This window comes from Odontesthes bonariensis, chromosome 15, assembly GCF_027942865.1.
Source record: "Odontesthes bonariensis isolate fOdoBon6 chromosome 15, fOdoBon6.hap1, whole genome shotgun sequence".
Classification (NCBI taxonomy): Eukaryota; Metazoa; Chordata; class Actinopteri; order Atheriniformes; family Atherinopsidae; genus Odontesthes; species Odontesthes bonariensis.
The window spans coordinates 14,180,926-14,200,754 of record NC_134520.1 but is presented as its reverse complement, the minus strand read 5'-3'; the positions used below and the strand labels follow the sequence as shown (position 1 = coordinate 14,200,754).

At 40.6% G+C, this 19,829-nt stretch overlaps 1 protein-coding gene and 1 long non-coding RNA gene across 2 annotated transcripts in view; one reads left to right on the top strand and one right to left on the bottom strand.

The window, feature by feature from the left end:
• The window catches only part of LOC142400304 (uncharacterized), a 41,829-nt gene extending 39,748 nt beyond the window's left edge, over positions 1-2,081 (bottom strand). Inside the window, exon 1 of the long non-coding RNA XR_012772921.1 lies at positions 2,007-2,081. This is a non-coding gene — a long non-coding RNA (uncharacterized LOC142400304). The remainder of the gene's footprint in view (positions 1-2,006) is intronic.
• A 7,484-nt stretch (positions 2,082-9,565) lies between these two features.
• tmem161a (transmembrane protein 161A) lies at positions 9,566-19,300 on the top strand. The gene is made up of 11 exons (XM_075485095.1): positions 9,566-9,675; positions 10,182-10,285; positions 10,375-10,458; positions 10,589-10,680; positions 10,850-11,006; positions 13,140-13,355; positions 13,559-13,702; positions 13,820-13,933; positions 14,046-14,220; positions 14,416-14,512; positions 16,607-19,300. Exons 1-11 carry the CDS (start codon positions 9,673-9,675, stop codon positions 16,909-16,911), a joined length of 1,491 nt encoding a protein of 496 aa, XP_075341210.1. The 5' UTR covers positions 9,566-9,672; the 3' UTR covers positions 16,912-19,300.
• Positions 19,301-19,829: the final 529 nt, after the last annotated feature.

The following is a 19,829-nucleotide window of genomic DNA, read 5'->3' as shown; positions in this document are numbered from 1 at the left end:
GATACAAAACAACTTCTCCAAATAACTCTGAAAATGTTCAGTTTGTCATGTTTATCAGCCTAAAACTGCGATCGTTAAGATTTATTTCCAAATGCGATTCTGAGATATTAAAACGAAAAAGGCTGAATCAGTTTTTCTTGTTAATACGCGTCCTTATCTTATAGCAATTTGGTTTATTTAGCTTTTTGATAGGCCTTACACAGAACAACGAGGCTGCATTCATACGTGCATTTTTGCGGTTTGATGTCAGCAATTACTGACTCGTATATCAAAATCAAATTAGTAGAAAAAGAAAAAGAAAGAAATATGATTTTCATAATTTTCGGGTGAAACGTTAGTGTTTAAAAAAGTAAAATAAGAAACAATGCTACCAAAAATACAGATTCGTCTTTACAGGCAGTAAAGTGAACAGTTCCTCATCATGAAAAAAACAAGCAAAGAGAGAAATCTGCGCTCGTGAACTGTGTTTCTCAGTTACGTTTCTGCTGATTGAATTTTGAGTTTTTCTATCTATAAAGATTTCACAAAACGTCAAATGTGTATTGTAACTGATTTCTAAATACGTTCTTTATTGTAGTGGCTCTTAGCAATAATGTCTGATGCATTTAGGGAAACTGGAAATATGCATTTTCTTGAATCCGGTATTTATTTGGAAAGAATGGGCTTTTTTTTTTTTTCCTTGAGAAAACTGTTATTTATCTAACGTGAAGGTTGAATGACTCCAGGAGGAAATTATTTTTGCTTTGTTTTATCGCCCCACAAATGATCCCCTTGATCTTTTTGTTTGAACTCCTAACAAAAAGCCAAACATCCCAATCCTCCTGTTTCAAACTGAGCCCAACTTGCCCTTAAAAATCCTGTATTTCTGTCAAATTTGAATGGCTGTCATCATGCATGACCACACTGAGCCCGTTGGGTTCAACTGCTAATAACTGACCAATTCAAGTGGCCACTTCTGGGAATTGTAATGGCTGCTCTTCAAAGGGCTCTGACCTGACACTGGGGCATAAAGGTGTCAAAGGTCAGAAATGAAGACCAACAGGGTGCCAATATTTGTCATGCAGCCAAATTAGCGCCTAAGTACTGCGGTTACTGAGTGCAGTGGCTTCGTGAAGATGGAGAGCAACTCCTAAGTTGTATTAAAAGAGATTTAAAAACAAAACAAAGTAAATGTTATGCAAAACAGATGTTTTACTAATGCTGAGTTATTCAAGAAAGCTCAGATTCTGCAGCTGGATATCATCCTGGACATGGACTTGCTATTATAGAAATAAGAATTATTTGTAAACAGCACCACATGAGCAGCAACCAGGTGTAAGTGTCCCTCTCTAAACTCTCAGATATAGAGATAGAATTAATATCTTGCAACATTATCCATCAATTTATGGGGTTAAAATAAAGTCTTGTTGGCTGTCTTGATTCTTTTGATCCCCCACAACGACATTGTAATGATCGGTATAATTATTCACTGAGAGTCAAATGCTTTTACTCTTGGAGGTGAGGGAAAATGTCTTCACATCATGTGACAGCCTCAGCTGTCCCAGATAGATCCTCACACAGGTGAACATTGAACAGATGTAGCAGAAAGGATGCCTGCATCAGGCTGACACGTTCACACACAGCAGTGAAGACACTCTGCAGCAGCAATCCGCCGAAATCTAAAGGATTTCAAGACAACTGCACCTTGTTGTGTCAGCAGTCGGACCAGGAATTATTAATGACGAGGCCCCTCAAAAACATCAAATGCCAGATCATGCATGCAGGGAATGTATAACAGAGTGAAACCCCACGCGTGGAACTAAGAAACAAGCCGCAGGTGTCACGTCCAGCAGCACTCTCACGTGAACCAAAACAGAAAATAAAGACAAATAAAGCTGATTTATTGTATGTAGATTTAAAAATAAAATGCTTACATGAACTTAAAACTTCCAAATGAATCCAAATTTCACAATACATTTAAAAAAAAAGAAAAAGAAAAACTGCTCCAACAGAACTTATGGACTTACACGTCAGCCGCTGGTGCTTCTGGCCCTTGACGCTCTGACCGAAGGAGAGATGTTGGTCTGTTCCCCGCCATGAGACAACAGAGTGATGGACTCTCTGGCTTTCCTGGTTTAATTGGGAACAGGCTGAAGTTTATGCAAATGAGCGCTGACATCAGTCTTGCAGCCTCCTCTCCATAAAGGAGGGGAGCAAAGGGCCAAAGTCGCGCCTCTTTTCCCAGCCAATTCTGTCGGTCAAGTTCAAGCGCAGTGCCCGCGATTGTTATTTAAAATACAAGAATGCTCCCTGAAAATGAATGAAGGGGGAAGAGGCGGGCCTGCAAACGCGTTCGGATTGGGAAGTGGATCTCCTGGAATGCGTTAAAAGATGGCCACTTCTAACGTGTCAGTGTATCAGATTCACTTCTATCTTTTTCAGTGACACTTTCATTTATTTTGCTCGCGAAGGGGAAACGTCCACCTGCGTTTGGGCACGTGCACGTGGCATTTTGGTTTCAGTTGGCCCTGCCCGCGCTTTTTATAAAGAAAAACTAGATAGAAATGTTCAACCATATACTGATAAAAAAAAAAAGTTCTGCTTTAAAGGAGCAAAAAAAGAAGGAGAGTCCAATGCAATCTTTTTTTTTCACTAAAGACATCCCCACATGAAAAAAAATGAAAGAAAGGAAAGATAACTGAGATGATAAACGTGAGACCTATGTTGTCATGAAATCTACATTTTTACAATATTTTACGGTAATGCTTGTCATTTTCGTTATTTTCCAGCACCAAGGACTGAAATACATTAATGTAGAAGATCGCACTTGAGAGTGCCACAATTCACTCGTGTATTGCCTTGGGCGTGCTGGGACATCAGACATCTGCACGTGTGGGCCAAAAGGACGACCCGGCATCGTCTCCGCATCCAGAAACACCGGCAACGAGAGAAACCGAAGTAGCATCGCACATTTGCGAAATTAGAATCAAAGTGCGCAATGACTGATCTCCAAATCCGCAAACGGCGTGAGAACAACCCAGAGAAACAGCTTAAGGCATGGCAGCAGCATTAGGCTGAGCTGTTTTCTCCTGATACACACACTGAATATGAAGCCACTCGATTGTGCATTTTAAAGGCCTCGTGTATGCGCGTGCATCTTGCGCAACGTACATTAACACTGGCATCACGTACCAGCATTTTCTTTTATTATTTCAACACAAAAAGGGACTCGTTGAATGTTAATCTCTTCAAGACTGTTGGATGAGCCTCCTTCACATAACATATTCATAACTGTGCTTTACTGCTGTGAAAATTCCAACATGTCTGCTGTAAAAAAAAAAAGAAAAAAAAAAAAAGGCTCCCATGAAAGCAGGCACGTTAGATTCATGAGCTTACAGCTTTTACAGGATTTTAGTTGAAATGGAACTGTAACACTGGAGCTTTTTCCTTCTCCTGCACTACAAACGGCAACATGTAAAATGTTTATTACTGTAACGTGATCAGCAAAAGGTGTCTTTTGATGGACTCAAGGATGTTTTTGCTTGGTCAGATAGAAGAAAAATCCACAGACTATAGTGCTGCCATATATGACAGTTGTAACTGCATTTGGGCAAATCCCAAATCCTCCTCTTGGTGCTACCCCTCTTTTTTATATATATATTTCTTTCAGATTGTGCAGGGGCATCCTTTTTTTTCTTCTGGAAATCAAGAAACAGCACTCAATCCATGCGGCTGAAAGGCCGAATGACACCACATCTCTGCTCCATACTGTTGCAAAATGGAAGCGTAAGTGCCAAGGGTGGGATTTGGGACTGGGCCTTGATTTGTGCACCGTGCAGATCGAGGATCAGATTAAGAAATATTGCAGGACTTTTACAGCCTCTTTCCATGCGCTTCCTTCTTTCTCATATCTTTCCATGAGCCTGTTAATTAACAGTCATGAGTCTCACTCCTCTTTAGAATAAATCCCTGTGACAAAGCAGATCTGGTCATTCGTAGCCAGTTCCCACAGCTCTCCTCCTACACTGCAGAGAGGGCAGCAGTTAAAAAAAGAGACAAAAAAAAAAAGCAGGGAAAATTAAGGCAGACGAGCAAGGAAAAATAACCATAGCAGTGGTATTTGGGGGGTGGGGGTCCTTTGATAGGCCACCATTGCAGCATTTGCATATATTCAAATCAGGAGGTGAATGCCATGCAAGGGGCTTAACAAAGAACAGCCAATGGGAGGGCAGCGTGCCTGCTGCGGGCTCAGAAGCAGCCGCCGGTATCCCAGCAGCACCCTGGGAGAAAAACAGGGAAGTGGTGTGGGAACCAAGAGGCCCCCCGAGCCGAGCAGAGGGAGGGGAGCCACTTGTAGCCCGTGTAGATTTGCATTTTATTTGTGTCCATTTTTTTCAGTAATTTCTGCCCCGGCTCTTCAACCACAGATGGCGGACATGGCAGAGGGATTAGCATTTGTGTCAAAGTTGATAATGATGGAGGTGTTTTTTTTTTTTTCCACCCAGACAGAGACATTTATTCTCACAGTGTGATTGACATTTTAATGTCTGAGATGTTGGGAGAATGTACAGAACATTTGAGTCAGTTTTGTAGCTTTTTGTTAGTTATCTATGACAATTGCCAGCATGAAAAAAGCACATTTTAGATAAGATTAGGATGAATGTTATGGCTGGTAACATTGCACAAGAGTTCAAAACTGCTCCAGTTTGTCTCAATTGCCCGTATGTGTACAATGCATGTTTTATGAGTTGAAGCAAAACAAATTTATCCTCTAAAAGTTGATGTTAAAAAGGGACATTTTAATTTAAAGGTGATCTCTATTTTCACAAACTCACAAACTGATAGCCTCAAGGTGTAGCTTTTAGTCACATCAACGACTCATGAAGATCAAACACCCACTGTTCCATACGGAGCTGAGCTAATAATTTTAGGTGATTTATGCATACAGATGTGTGCCCACCAGAAATGCTGCTGCTCCACTGCTCAGAGCTCCATTTGATCAAATCTGCAGCTCTCACTGAAACGTCACACTCTTGCGTGCAAATTCAGAGGGCAAAGGATCAGACACACCTTCAGCAGAAGGGGTGCCGCCAATTAGCAGAAAGAGGGGAATTCGATCAATTTAAGAAGACCTCCCAAATGACACGGACACAAATCCAAAATACAGATTTGAATGCTGGGAAGGGTTCTGGGAAAAGATCTTTCAACAAAGTGTTGTAAATGCCTTTCACTGTTGAAGGCACACGGGCCTCTGTGTCGCAGAGGATGAGCTGATATTATAATGCACGTGCAGGCCATGGTGTGCGAGTGTGTAAGTGTTTGTTTGTGTGTCGATAATCATTCACAAACTGACCAATCCACATATGAGGCAGGCCTCTGCGCACCCATAGCTGTTGTCCTCCATCACTCCCCAAACACCTCATGGCTTACGGTAATTCTAATGTCAGAACTGTCTTCGTAAACTCAGCAGATATAACATTTTCTATAAAGTGTTAAGACAGCCAGACAACACACTCGAAAGACTATTAGGCAGTCTTTCTTGTTTTCAAACTGGAAAATAATGTGGAAAATAATGCTCCAAAAAGCTATTAGATCAAAATATGGGCAAAAAAAAACTTTTTTTCACACCCCATCTGAGCAGTGTTTTAATGCCAAAGCAGGGAGCAAGAGGAGCATATCTGAGACTTTAAGCTTCATAATTTGCATAATGTTTGTTTTCATCCAGTGAAATGTTAAGATGTGCGATGGTGGAAGCATGAAACCTGGAGATTATCATTAGGAGGATCACACAGAGGCATTCGGGGGTACTGAGGAAGAACAAGGAGCTAAGATGGTTAAAAACCTTACATTTTAATTAGAGCCAATGAATTGAAGCACGCGGACAAATTAAAACTGCCATATGGACTTCCTTATTACATTTGTAATGTTTTTCCATAAACAGCCATTTCCAAAACAGTTGAGACTCTGTGTAAAATGTAAAAAGGTAAAATGTGTAAAATTGAGTTGATAACTGCAAATTATACAAATTTCTGCAAATAATTACACTGTGTCCCATCACTGCTTGAGGAGGCCGGTTACTGTAGTTTTAAAAGCAAAACATTCTCTCGGTCTTGCTTGATACTGGACTTAGGCTTTTATGTTCTATTATTTTACACTATGATTGTAAAGGCCTTGAAAACAGAATGCAGAAAAGCAGAGCGTAAATGGCGAAAAACTAAACTTCAAATTCACCATGACCTCTAGAAACAAAGTCTTTGTAAATTTAACCACGGGTTACTCCGGGCTAGACAGCAACACTTATCTGAAATGATTAATAAGAACATCAACAACACTCGTGCTCTGTTTGCTATGGTTGATAAGCTTACAACCCCCCCAAAACAGATAGTTTCAGAACTCTGTTCCACAGAAAAATGCAATGAATTTGCTTGTTTTTTCAATGAGAAAATCAAATCTATAAGGCTAAATATCAACATAAATCAGCAAAATAATAAAATGACGCAATCCTTAAAACCACCTAGGAATCAATTAACTTTGATGTCAGAATTCAATACAGTTGACCAAAAAACCATAGAAGAAACAGTCCAGCATCTTAAACCATGGACATCCTGTCTTGACACAATGCCATCTGACTTCTTTAAAACTATTGTAAGCTCTGTCCAAACAGATTTGCAGCAAATAATAAACTGCTCACTTCAATCAGACACGTTTCCTAAACCCTTAAAAGTAGCTGCCATCAAGCCACTCCTAAAAAAGAGAACATTGGATGCTTCCATTTTAACCGACTACAGACCCATCTCAAATCTTCCTTTTATAGCCAAGATTGTTGAGAAAGTGGTTTTTAATCAACTCAGTCAACTTTTTTTAATCAACTTCTTGAACTCCAGTGGACTCCTTGACAAATTTCAGTCAGCCTTCCAACCTCACCACAGTACAGAAACGGCTCTTATTAAAGTGTTAAATGACATAAGGTTGAACACTGACTCAGGCAAGGTGTCAGTTCTGGTATTGTTGGATCTCAGCGCTGCATTTGACACTCTGGATCACAGTATACTGCTGAACAGGTTGGAAACCTGGGCAGGACTCAGCGGGACAGTCCTGGAATGGTTCAGATCCTACTTGGAGGAGCGGAGTTATTTTGTGACTATTGGAAGTAATCAATCAGATCGAGTGGCTATGACATGTGGAGTTCCTCAGGGGTCAGTTCTTGGACCCCTTCTGTTCACTCTATACATGCTGCCTCTGGGTCAAATTCTGAAGAACTCTAAAGTCAACTACCACAGCTATGCAGATGACACACAGATATATCTTGCACTGTCTCCGGATGACTGCAGTCCTATAGAGTCAATGTGCGACTGCTTAGAGCAAGTCAAAAAGGGGATGAACCAAAATTTCCTTCAGTTAAATCAAGAAAAAACTGAGGTCATTAGCCGCTTTCGGACAGACCGTTCTAAGAAAGTAGTTATCAGAACTACCCTCCTCGAATTTCGTTCTGATAACTATCCTTCCCCAGCGGAACTGTTTCAGTCTGCATTCGCACATGAGTCAGGACCTGATAGGGACTGATGCGCCGCGCGCAGCCGTCCGCTTCAGTGACGTGTTAGCCGTTAGCCGTTTAGCGCTACATTCAAACACAAAACAAAACGGTAAAAGTAATGAGAGTAGAAAAAACACCACCAAGAAGCTAATATGGAGAGTGGGGAGGCCACTGTGTTTATGGTCTGCATGATGGTGATATTAATCATGGACGATCACATCAGGCGTCTAATATCGAGGCTGGAAAAGCTCACAGAGAGAGTCAGGAGATACTTTTTCATTTCATGAAGGAAGAAAGGAGAGCAGAGCGCTGCAGACAAATGAGACCAGTGTAAGTTTAACTTATTAAACACCCGCCGGTTGTGTCCGTGTATGAGTAAACATTTCAGCCGTGATAGCATGACATGGGGCGTAGCTACCGACCACCACACACCTCCTCAGATCGTTCTATAGAACCATGAAAAGACCCGACCTCGGAGAAGGAGCTAAATAGTTATAGGAACTGAGGGAGAAAGCCCCGAGTTCCTGTATGTCCGAACACGGGAGAAAACGGCCCCGCGGATTAAAAGGTTATTAGAACTGCCAAAGGTTCCTACAGTCCGAAAGCGGCTATTGTGTTTGGCCACAAAGAGAAGAGGTTTGCTGTCAGTAAACATCTTGGTGTCACTGTCTCTAGAAACTAAAGACCAAGTCCGGAACCTCGGCATGCTGATAGACTCAGACCTGACCTTCAACTATCATATCAAATCAGTCACCAAATCAGCCTTTTATCAACTTAAGAACATATCCAGAATTAAGGGTTTCATGTCCCAAACAGATCAGGAGAAGCTGATTCATGCTTTCATCTCCAACAGACTTGACTACTGTAACGGTCTTCTGACTGGACTCCCCCAAAAGAGTCTCAAACAGCTGCAGCTCATTCAGAACGCTGCAGCCCGAGTTTTAACCAGAACAAAGAGATCACATCACATCACCCCAGTTCTTAAGTCTTTACATTGGCTCCCGGTCAGATACAGAATAGATTTTAAAGTTCTGCTACTCGTCTACAAATCACGGAATGGTTTAGGTCCAGAATACATGAATGACATGCTAGTAGAGTATAAACCCAGCAGATCTCTGAGATCTGCTGACTCAGGTCAGATAGTGGAGGCCAGAGTTCAAACTAGACACGGTGAAGCAGCTTTTAGCTGTTATGCTGCACACCAACTGGAACAAACTACCAGCAGAACTGAAATCAGCCCCAACTGTAAGCACTTTTAAATTACAGGTCAAAAACATTTCTCTTTCGGTGTGCTTATGGTTGAGTTTCTTTTTCCCCTCTTCTTTGATTGCTTTTAACTGTGTTTTCAATTTATTATTCTATTTTTTTCTCTTTAAATTGCTTGTTTTTATGCTGTTCTTTTAAATGCCTTGTCTTTATGTAAAGCACATTGAGTTGCCTGTGGTATGAAATGCGCTATATAAATAAAGATGCCTTGCCTTGCCTTGCCTATTTTTGCCTTGTATACAAAATATTTTCAACAATTGACAACAACAGTGTCCACAGTGCAAAGCCTGTCAGGCTAAAAAATTTGCTAAACAATTAAAAATTCTCGGTTCAGTAAATATTACACCTACATTTTCCTCTGCAGGTTGTACTATGCTTATTTTTTGCATTAAATGAAGCAATTACAGAGGTAATTCTGCACTAAAAAGATATTCAAAAACACATCTTATAAAATAGTAAGGACAGACACTAACACGAGCAAAACAAGGTCATGGCATTTGACATAATAATGTCCAACAACTTTTAACTTTCCTACTTCCCTGTTAGTGGTGGGTGGAAACGTAGGCTTTCAGACCTGACATCCATTTAAATCACATTAAAAGATTATAAACTGGCCACAGTAGCAATAAACCTTCGAAACACAAATACATAAAAACTAGGATAAACATTTGTAACCTAGCTAGTTTTGCTGCTGGTTGTGGCGGCTTTGGTTTTAGTCTTTAAAAATTACTAAGCTTTTCGTGAAGCACCTGAAGGCAGCTTGGGACCCCACGAGTACATCCGGGGTATTCGGCAGTTTCACATGTCAGTGGGTTCAGCTGTCAAAGACTTTCTTGCATGTACAGACGCCGTGGCAGCTATTCTGGGTTTAACCATTTCTTTGGACAGAGGCGATGGTAAATTGATTGACACCCTAACGCACGAGCCTCTGACTATTAGTGTAAACAGCGCGCTTTATGGTTCGCTGGTGAGCTCAATCAGCTACTGAAAGATACTTTGCTAATGCTAACTAGTTGGCTTACGCTTGCAGCAGGCTGACAGGTGCTAGAGTTTTGGCTAAATTTAGCACCTTAGCCATTTGCTAAGTTTCATTCATTGAGAGGGGGCTTTCAACGCACCCCGTGTTTAAACCTGTACAAACTTTTATCTGTGGTTGCTGTGAGCTTTTCATTTTCAGAAAGCAACTTTAGCTTCGACTCCAGCCAGTTAAATGTGGACAAAGTTAAATGTGCTATCGTGAAAACTGCATTTTCTTTCAACTTTTTTTTTCGAACTAGTTTTGAAATGCTATCTTGCCTTTGTTGTAGATAGGGCTCTCCAACTATTTTATGGATTACCTACTAATAGGTGTCTTCATTAGCAAGGTATAAACAAATGATACTTGTGTTTCCTTCCTTAACAGGCGCTGATGGGGATTCAGCTGGTGGTCAGCTTGCTGGCTGCCAGCATTATGCAAAGGATGGCTCCGCACTACTCATTTGCACGCTGGCTCATCTGCAGTGGCAGGTAATATCACCCTTACAACCAGTTTCTGTATCCTGTGTCTGATGTGCTGTGCTTTTATCACTCAGATATGTGTCTGTCTTTCCCTGCAGCTTGTTCCGGTTCAAGCACCCTTCAGAGGGAGAGCTGTGTGCATTGGCAGGCAAGCAGATGCCAAAACAAAATAGGAGAGACAGGTGAACAATTTTTCGTTTGATGCGTTGCCAATCCGTCTCCGATACCCACCTCTGATTTTCTCCTCTTACAACGCTCAACCACAAAGTTAAAATGTAGTCATATTTCCCCTTCATGTTTGACCGTTCATAGACGACAGAATGGGGAAAGCAAGCCTCTCACTGTGCCCAAAGACATCGACCTTCACCTGGAGAAAGCTCCGGTCAACATGATTGACGCTCTTGGTAAAGCAAACACTCAATATCTTTTTCCAAGTATGAAATATGCTATAAACTAAGGTGCTGAGTACTAACTCATTATGTATATGCTTCATTTTGCCATTAAATTTCACTCCATGAAAACATTCTTTGAAATGCATTTTGAATGAAAGAATTTTTGCTCTTATTCTTCAAGTGCTGCGTTTTTTTCTGGAATACCAGTGGCTTGTAGATTTTGCAGTCTACACACTGGGTGTCTTCCTGTTCACCGAGTGTTACTACAATGTGGTGGATGCCAGTAAAGAGATCAATATCGGAGCCATATGGTGTGTCCTCACTGTTCTCTTTGGTTTGTATCCTTCAGTTGTGACGTAACTTAGAATGACACAACAGCCGTACCAAGTTTGTTTGTACAGACTGACTATACAAAACCCAATGATCTCATTGCAAAGCTGCTGTCATGAACGTTTTGTACGATTTAATGATTGTGTTAATGAAACATCTCGTCATGTTTCCACGATAGCTATATTTTCATATCAGACTGTATGCTAGCACTAACAAAATGAACAAATTGGATTATTTTATGAATAATTATGATTACAATTAATTTAATTCCAATTGGCTTGAATTGGACTTTATTATCTAAGTGCCTTGAGATGACATTTGTTGTATTTGGCGCTATATAAATAAAAATGAATTGAAAAATTAAATTGAACAAGCAATGTTAACGTATAACTCGCATTGCATCTCAACTATTTGTATTTTAAAATCTTCACTAAATTATGTGGAGAGTATCAGGCAGCGGCGTCGAACAGGGGGGAAAAGTCAGACTGATTCACAGGGTCCAGCCTACAGGGGGGGCCCTAAGGGAAATTTTCTTCTTCTTTTGTTTTTTAAAAATCATTTTTTAAATAATATCAATATATGTTGGTAATTTATAAAAATCCAATGTTCTCTGGAAATACATCTGTTGAAATGTATATCCCAGCCTGCCAATAGGCTATAATCTATATCAGACACCCCCATTATTAGTGCGCATTGGTTTAGTCCGCCCTCTGGCGGACTTTTGATTGTACATGCGCCATAAATTTCACTCATTTCATTATTAGGCATTAAACGCAGCAGCCGGCACATGAGAGATGTCATCCAAAAAAAAAAAAAAAAAAAAAAATCAGGCTTTCAGAAAAGAGAAGAAAGGCAAGAGAGACAAAATGAAGGAAATCAACTGCTTACTGATTTCTTTCCCAAGAAAGGTGAGCCCAAATGTCAAAATTACAGCCTACAGTAACTGATTATCCCATTCACATTCCGTTGCATACCACTGTGATACCAGCCATGGCCGTAGCCAGCTATGAGGAAAGCGAGGTCTGGACCTCGCTAATTTTCAGGGATTTTTTATTTTTTTATTTTTTTAATCTCGGTTTTCGCATACACGTTTCAATTGACGTTTGTGTTGACATCACTTTCGTGAATGTGTGAGTGCGTGGTACCATTTGAAAGGTCTGTTTCTGCCCTTTCCAACGGTGTGTATAACACGTGTGTGCGCTCCGTAGTCGGTGAGAAAAGTACCGTCAACATAGTAGCTGCATACCAGTAATCAGTAATAGAAAAATTAGACGAATTTGACGAACGATTTCCTCGGCCACTCTGCAGTGCAGCGGCGATTGCTATATACTGACGGAAAGCTCAGCTCGAGCTCTTTAGAATGATATGATTGTTATATCGATGTCATGTATGGTTCGTGAATAAAGAAGACAGCACCTTGTTATAGCAATGCACATTTATGTAGGCTGGAGACAATTTTTCACATCTAATTTAGTAATGAATTCAATATAGCCCATAAATCTTTATAGGTTGTTTAGCAACAGCTATAGCCTACAATATGCATCTATCCATCTATATTTAACTCTATTTTTTTTATATTGGTTAGTTAGCCTTACTCTATGCCTGGCCAAATGGCCTTTGCTTGTACCAAACATGTGTATGCTTGCAGTGGGAAATAATCAGGTTCTTTTTAGCTATGGGTTCTTGTTACATTATAATGGTTTATTTTGCTACTAGCCTCAATGTGCAACACTGCTATATATTAAAAACTATATAATTTAAAAAAAAAATATATATATATATATATTGTAAAAATTTCGGCGCGTGCTGTGCGCGCGCATCATGGACCTCGCCTATTCCTAAATCCTGGCTACGGCCCTGATAGCAGCTGAAGTCAAATAATTAAAAAATAATCTCTCATTTTGTTGGCTACCACATAATTGTGAAATAGAAGCCATATTTGTCTTAAATGTATTTATTTTCATAATAACTATTAGCCTATACAAGTGTCCCAAAAGCCTAACATAGGGTCGATGTTGGTTCAAATATGCATGGTAGTGGTTGTTCCTGGGGCCCCAAATTTGGTGCTACGCCCCTGGTATCAGGCTGGGTATTTGTTACTGTTGCCTTTCGGTTGCTCTCCTTTAACCCCTATCCCTCAGAAAGACCCTTCGCACTCTGATGAGCCACTACTTCCGCTCTGAGGAGGGTGGTGAGCGCTCGGTGTGCCTTGCCTTTGGCTTTCTGTCTCTGCTCGTGGCCATGCTGGTTCTGGTGGTTAGGGAGGACTACCTGGAATTTGGCCTCGAGCCCGGCTTTACCAGTCTTTTTGACAGTTTGGAAATCTTTGCGAGACAGCAGGGCTATGCCGAATGGTCGTAAGTATCTGTCCGCGCGCTCAAAGACAACTTGCAACTGAAATGCTCGGAAAAAAGTTTTGCTTGTAAAAGTGTGTGGGATTTTGCACTGTGCTTTGATTTAGGGCAATGTATGACCTCATATTGGCCGAAAATGCTTAAAAGAACATCTTCACTAGATGCAGCCACATTAAAATGTAGCTGTTTGGTTGTTTTGACATGAGAATCCCAGTGACCAAGCTGACAGTGAAGCTCGGTCTGGCGGCTATCTGCGCTTACATCGGTGCCCTCCTGGCCTTCCCCGGTCTGCGGCTGGCTCAGACACATCTAGATGCTGTACAGATGAATTCAGATCGCCCACTCATCCAGTAAGAACTGCTCCTTTTGTAAAGATAGAAATGAATAAAACATGGCTAATGGATTATTTTAACAACACATTAGCCATGTTCAGGTTTCTCAGGGATGTCTCTTATGTTTCCTGACAGGATTTTGCTGCACATGAGTTTCCTGTCTCCAGTCATTGTGCTGGTTCTGTGGGTGAAACCCATGGCAAGAGACTTCCTGGCAAATGCACCGATGGGAAAGACTTCCATCACATTGTGAGTGTGCTCCTTTTATCCACCACTAGTAACTTAGATTTGAAGAGAAACAATAAATGTCCCCCAAACAGCGCGTAGTGCCGGCTGGTTACTTGTAATATTACTTTTGCAGAGTGCCCAGTGCATCCTTTGACAGCATGCGTCTGTGGATCATCGTGGTGCTGTGTGCGCTGCGGCTGGGGCTGACCCGTTACCACCTGCAGGCCTACCTCAACCTGGCTCAGAAGTGGGTGGAGCAGATGAAGAAGGAGGCAGGCCGCATCGCTGCCATTGACATCCAGAGAAAGGTTGGCCCCACTTTCACTCCTTGCTCTGTGATTTTTCTTGTCCTGCCTTGAGTCTGAAACTGAGAGTTTTACATATTTAAACAATAAAGATTTGATTTGTCCATTAAAGTTTTTTTTTTTTTAAATTCAGAATCATTTAGAGAATTCTCTGGTCTGCAAAGAAGAGAAATGTCAGTAAATCTCAATGTTTTTCAGGTCACACGTGTGTTTTGCTACTTGACAGTAGTAACTCTTCAGTATATGCTTCCTACTCTGCTCATCCTCTTCTCCACTCTGTCCCTTAAAGCATTGGGTAAGTGTAATACAGCTTCTGTCATCAGAAACATTGCATTTGAGGATGAGATCCACTCTCAGCTTTCCAGCTAGATTGACATTTCTCGCCTGTCAGTTGTGCATGAGGTCGCAGTGAGGAGACAGCCGGCTTAGCTTAGCATTATGTCTGGAAACATGAACGCAACAACATGATGTTTTACAAACTGGTGTTCATACAAGTTCTGTAGAGTTTTACTGAACATAAAACACTTCAAGTCCCATATCAGATCACTTAAAACATTATACATAACATAATTATACATAAAAAGCAAAAGTGCATTCAAAGCAATTATAAAGCTGTTTTAACACAAAAAACAAAACAAAATGAATTCCTTTATAATCTGAATAACTGTCCGAATTATAAATGTTTCATATATGTATCTAGATGGATAGATAGATGTAGCTAGCTGATAGATATAGAGCTAGATAGATATTTCAGAAAGTTTGTAATGACAATGATTAGGGTTACAAGGAGCCATTGAAAAGGCCTGAGTTCCACTAGATTTTAATCTGCACCTTGGAGGTTGTAAACCTTGGAGTTCTTTTGCTGAATGAAAGATGAGGCGGTAATCCCTCTAAACATTAAGGGGTAAAAGACAAAATCTTAGAATTAAGTCTAAAACTACTAATTGAGGCTAATTGAAAGAAAGTCGTGCAGATGAAATGTCTGTTTGGAGTTGTGCCGCAGGGTTTTAGAACCAGAGCAGAGTTCCACAAACACTTAATCTCGTTGCATTTGTCAAGCCAAGATTAGACAAAGGCTTGAAAAGCTGTCAAATTATGTCCTAAAGGAGCACAAGTTGAAAGAAAGTGGCTCCAACATTGGAACTTTTTTGGTGGTCATATATAAGGAATTGTTGCTCAAGATTGCTCCCAGTTTGTTTTTCTATTTATTTTTTGAGTTGGAATGAATTCAATTGAATCATTCATCACAAAGGTAGGACAGATTTAATGCAGGTACCCAAAGGCCCAGTGTTGCTACCAATCTTGGTCTGAAGTTAGGAGATCAAAATCTGACACCATCACCGTTTTCTGTTCATTTAGATTAGGAAGTTAAGGTTTTTATGGTTTGGATATCATTTAGACCTTCAAAGGGGTCATGGTTTGTGTTTCTGTGGTCGCTATGTGTTGAGTGACCTTTGTGGCTGTGTATTGAAATACATTTTTTTAAGCTAATTAACATAGTCAAATTAGGTAAGGGGAATTTTTGAAGATTGAAGCTCTGCTTCCGTTTGATTAGCTTCTTCTCGTCAGCAGCTTGTATTTGATCTTGCCTTAAACAATACCAGAGCAATTAATTCCGTTCCAACACTTTACTTCAGCTAACAGATGAGGATCAACGGTGTCAAATGCAGTCGTGAAAGTTCAAACCTTCAGAATTGGAGGATCCTGATTCGATAATTAGTTAGTCATTAAAAGCTAAAGTTAAGCTTTAGTGAAATGCTTTATGCTTTAACTTAAACCTAAATATATGTATGAAAATCACGTGTTCCTGGAGCTGATGATACTCAGCTTTCTCCTGGCCCTCCGTTCATATCAGTAATCACGTTTTGTTTAGCTGGAAGCCAGAAATACTGTAGTTTTGCGTAGCTTATACGTTAACTGATATTTCTATCATTATTATTGTTGTTAATGATTTATTATGTTGTAGCTACAGCCTGAATTGTTTTGTAATGTTTGACAGATATGTACTTTTAAGCTCAGTGATGAGGTGAAAGAGCTCAAACTGTATCTGATGCATGAAGAGTTTTCCTGTAACCATCGTCTTAGTGAGCTGTTCCAAAAAAAAAAAACAAAAAAAAAACACACCCAAAAAACGCCAAGTGTTGGTTCTCGAGTGATGCTACAGAATACGAGCACTGATGCGACACTGGTGGCTTTAACTGATGAGAGCAGCAGCCAACACTGACCTGTGCACCAACGTTTTGACATTTACCCAACTTGTAGATATAAGCTGTCTTGGTGGTTAGCTTACATCAAAGCTAACTGGATGTGTGCATTTAGCAGAACTGAAGCTGGGACCAAAACTAGTAGTCAGACATTGACTACTAGACATTGCATTGTTTTCTTACAGGGGACTTCTCCTGGGTGCCGGGTACCGAGGCGGCCCCTGGGGTGACACCAGCACTGCTGATGCCCACAGCAGCACCTGTGCTGCCTGTTGGTCTCGATGAGGATGAAGAGGGGATGGAGGACATGGAAGAGGACATCCAGGCCACAGTAGCTCGTCTGTCGGAGACCTTCAACGCTCTGCGCTCCGTCCTCACTCCACTCTTCTTCCGTGGTTTCTTTGCTTTTCTCACCTGGTGGGTGGCTGCCTGCCAAGTCATCAGCTCTCTGTTTGGCATCTACTTCCATCAATACTTAATGCAGAACTGAGGAAACTGGAGTGCTATGTGTCTCTACATACAATGCAACTTGACCACTCAGCCTATGGTGGTTGGCTGTTGCAAAGGATGTTGGCAGACAGCAAAGGGGACATGAAACCACACTACCACAGACGGACTATGCCTAATTTTGTAATGAAATTTCTGATTAAGGTTGGACTCCGTTGCAGTATTGACCAGCAGGATACTGGTTTCAAGAACACAATATACAGATAGAACTAGGGCTTGTATCACAAAGAGAGTGCATCTCTGTCCGTCCAGCTTTCAATGTTGTGCATGGCTTCTTCAAGTCCTGCAGGTTGTGTCTATGCAAATGTGTAACACAGGCAGCACGTTTAGCAGAGCAGCAGCCGTAAATGTTTCAGTTTATGTGCAAACTGGACCCGACCAGTTATATTGTTGAGGACAGGTCACCTGTGCTCTGAAAGAGAGCTTGGGGGCCACAACTAAACCGGAAGGGCACTGTGAGAGCTCTGCTGAGCCAGCTTTCAAACAAAATGGTTAAATACAGGTTTGCTTCTTGGAGACCCCCTTAATGGCCAAAGCTTGATTTAAAAACCGTGCGCTTACTTACTAAAAAACAAAAAAACAAAAATGGGGTTCAGAATTTATATAATAAATTGATCAAAGCATTGCTTGGACACCTTGCTTCCCGTTTGGCGGCCATGTTGCAGATTTCAGTTGGCCGACAGATTAACATTTTCAAAAAGCAGATATCTGTTGGATAACCGGAGGATCATCTGTGAAATATTTGATGAAGACAGAAAAAAAATGTTGCTTTTTTTTTTTTTTTTTTTTTTTAAAAAGAAAAGAAAAAAAAGTCCATTGTAGAATAAATCCCAAAAACGGCTTTGAAAACCACTTGATCCAAGAAACCATATTTGTGAAATGTTTGGTGGAGAGACTTAAATAGTTTTCTTTCATTCTGTGCTGCTCCATCTCTCCTCTCCAGTTTCGCTAAAATTGACTTGTTAAGTTTTTATCTCATGCTATAATGAACAAATCTGCATCTCCTTTGTTATTGAACAGAACTCCACAAAAAAAAGAAAAATGCAAAGACTGGAGGCCATATTATCATTTTTTTTCTCATTTTTCTTTCATTCAGTGTCTGCAAAGCATCTGCAAAGTTCACATTCCTCACAGAAAACAAGGCTCCTGAGCTGTCATGAACGCCTCATTTTAAATGTGCACAATTTTGCTGTTACTGATCTACGTCGCCATGTAACATATCTGCATAACACCCACCTAACAGCTAGTTTGGCTGTTTCATACCCGACACACGATTATCAAAAGCTGGTATTCAGAAAGTTGAAAACAAGCTGTTTTTCTAAATTTTTTTTTAAAGATTTTTAGACGTGTTCAAGAGTTCAGAAAAGTGATTTATTTTTATTTTTTTTCAGACTTGTAAATGCAGAGAGTCATGCTGCGTGTTACCACGGTGTAAAAGTCCACCAGTATTGCATGCACAGTGGCAGGAAACCCAAGCGGAGCCCGAAAGCAGCCAGCAAGCCAGCTGCACATTGTCATACAGGCCCCAATCTTATCCTCCAGCTACTGTATGAGAAAATCTTCTGTAACTTTTCACAAATATCTGTGTTGGTGTGATCTGATTTCTTCTTCTTTTATTTTTTTTCCATAGGACTAGTGTAAAATGCTGCATTTAAGATATTTAATGGTATCAGGGCTGATGTTAGTACTTCCTCCCTGAGTAGAAAGTGTTGTTTTTTTTTTTTGTGAGGGACTTTGTGTCCCTCAAAGAACCGATTCACGAGTGCTAAAACGATTGATTTCTTTTTCTCTTTTTCTGCCACAACGTGCTGACGTCGTGGGTAGTTATTAGTGTTTGAAACCCAAACGCTGAACATTTGTTGCTTTTTATCCAAAGTGCCTGGGAGCTCAGGGGTTTAGAGCCGCGTCTCTTTCCTCCCTGTTTATATGTATTTAGTGGAATCGCGCAATTTAAGGCTTCACCCGCATTTCTGCCGTTAGAATACGTTTTCAAACACTACCGTGCAGTGTCTTGATTAACCGCAGTTTTCAGCCAGTCGCTCATGTACACGTTAGTCAGCGCCTTCTATTTATTTATTTATGACGCATTTCCTCTCATAACCTTTGTTCTTAAAAGTGACACGGTCGCTGTCATTCTGAATGTTCATTGTATTCTGTTTGAGTGAACCTTTTGATTTGTTACGTGATTAATGTGTTGTTGTATTTCCTGATATCATTATACTGTGAAGCTCATATGAGAATGTTGCTTTGAAATATTTCTGAACGCATGGTGTGCAAAATCTTTGGCTAAAGCCTTTATGTTTATGATAAATCATTTTTTTTTTTCTTTTTTCGTATGTGTGTGTGCAGCTCAATAAAAACAGAAAACATCATTTTTATTTTTGTATAATTGAGGAGTTTTCGCTTAATTCAACCTTCCCTCGTGGAGCGTGGGATAAAACATTTCTTTTTAAGAACTGCTGCCCCGTTTGACAAAAGAGATCCTGCATCACAATACCCCCGTCTAGCCGCTGTGCGGGGTCCTGATCTCTGACCCCTGCCTCCTGAGAAGATCATTCTTTAATCACTGATGATTACTATGAACCTAATGCCCCTCCAGTCTGGGAAGAAAAAGTTTGTGGCCACTCGACTTTGCCGTAGCAACTGTTATGTTTTCTGGAAACAAACAAACTTGATTTAGGAACGATGCGACATTAAAACATTCATATTTACCGATCCGATAACCCAATTTGAGGAGCGCGGCCTGTCGTTGGAATGAGACTGGAGATGCTCCTTGTTTGAAAGCTGACATGATTCATTGGTGATGTCATTTGATTTCCACGCCTGATCAAGATCCACAAAGGTCGCACAAGTTAGAGAGAGACAGGCTCCTCACTGCCTTTACGTGCACAGAGTCATGGT

What these genes read in the sequence shown, in the direction of transcription:
- tmem161a (XM_075485095.1), top strand. An exon ending in CTCACTGTTCTCTTTGGTTT is followed by an intron (nt 11,007 to 13,139) that starts GTATCCTTCAGT and finishes CCTATCCCTCAG; the next exon opens with AAAGACCCTTCGCACTCTGA. An exon ending in TCTGTCCCTTAAAGCATTGG is followed by an intron (nt 14,513 to 16,606) that starts GTAAGTGTAATA and finishes GTTTTCTTACAG; the next exon opens with GGGACTTCTCCTGGGTGCCG.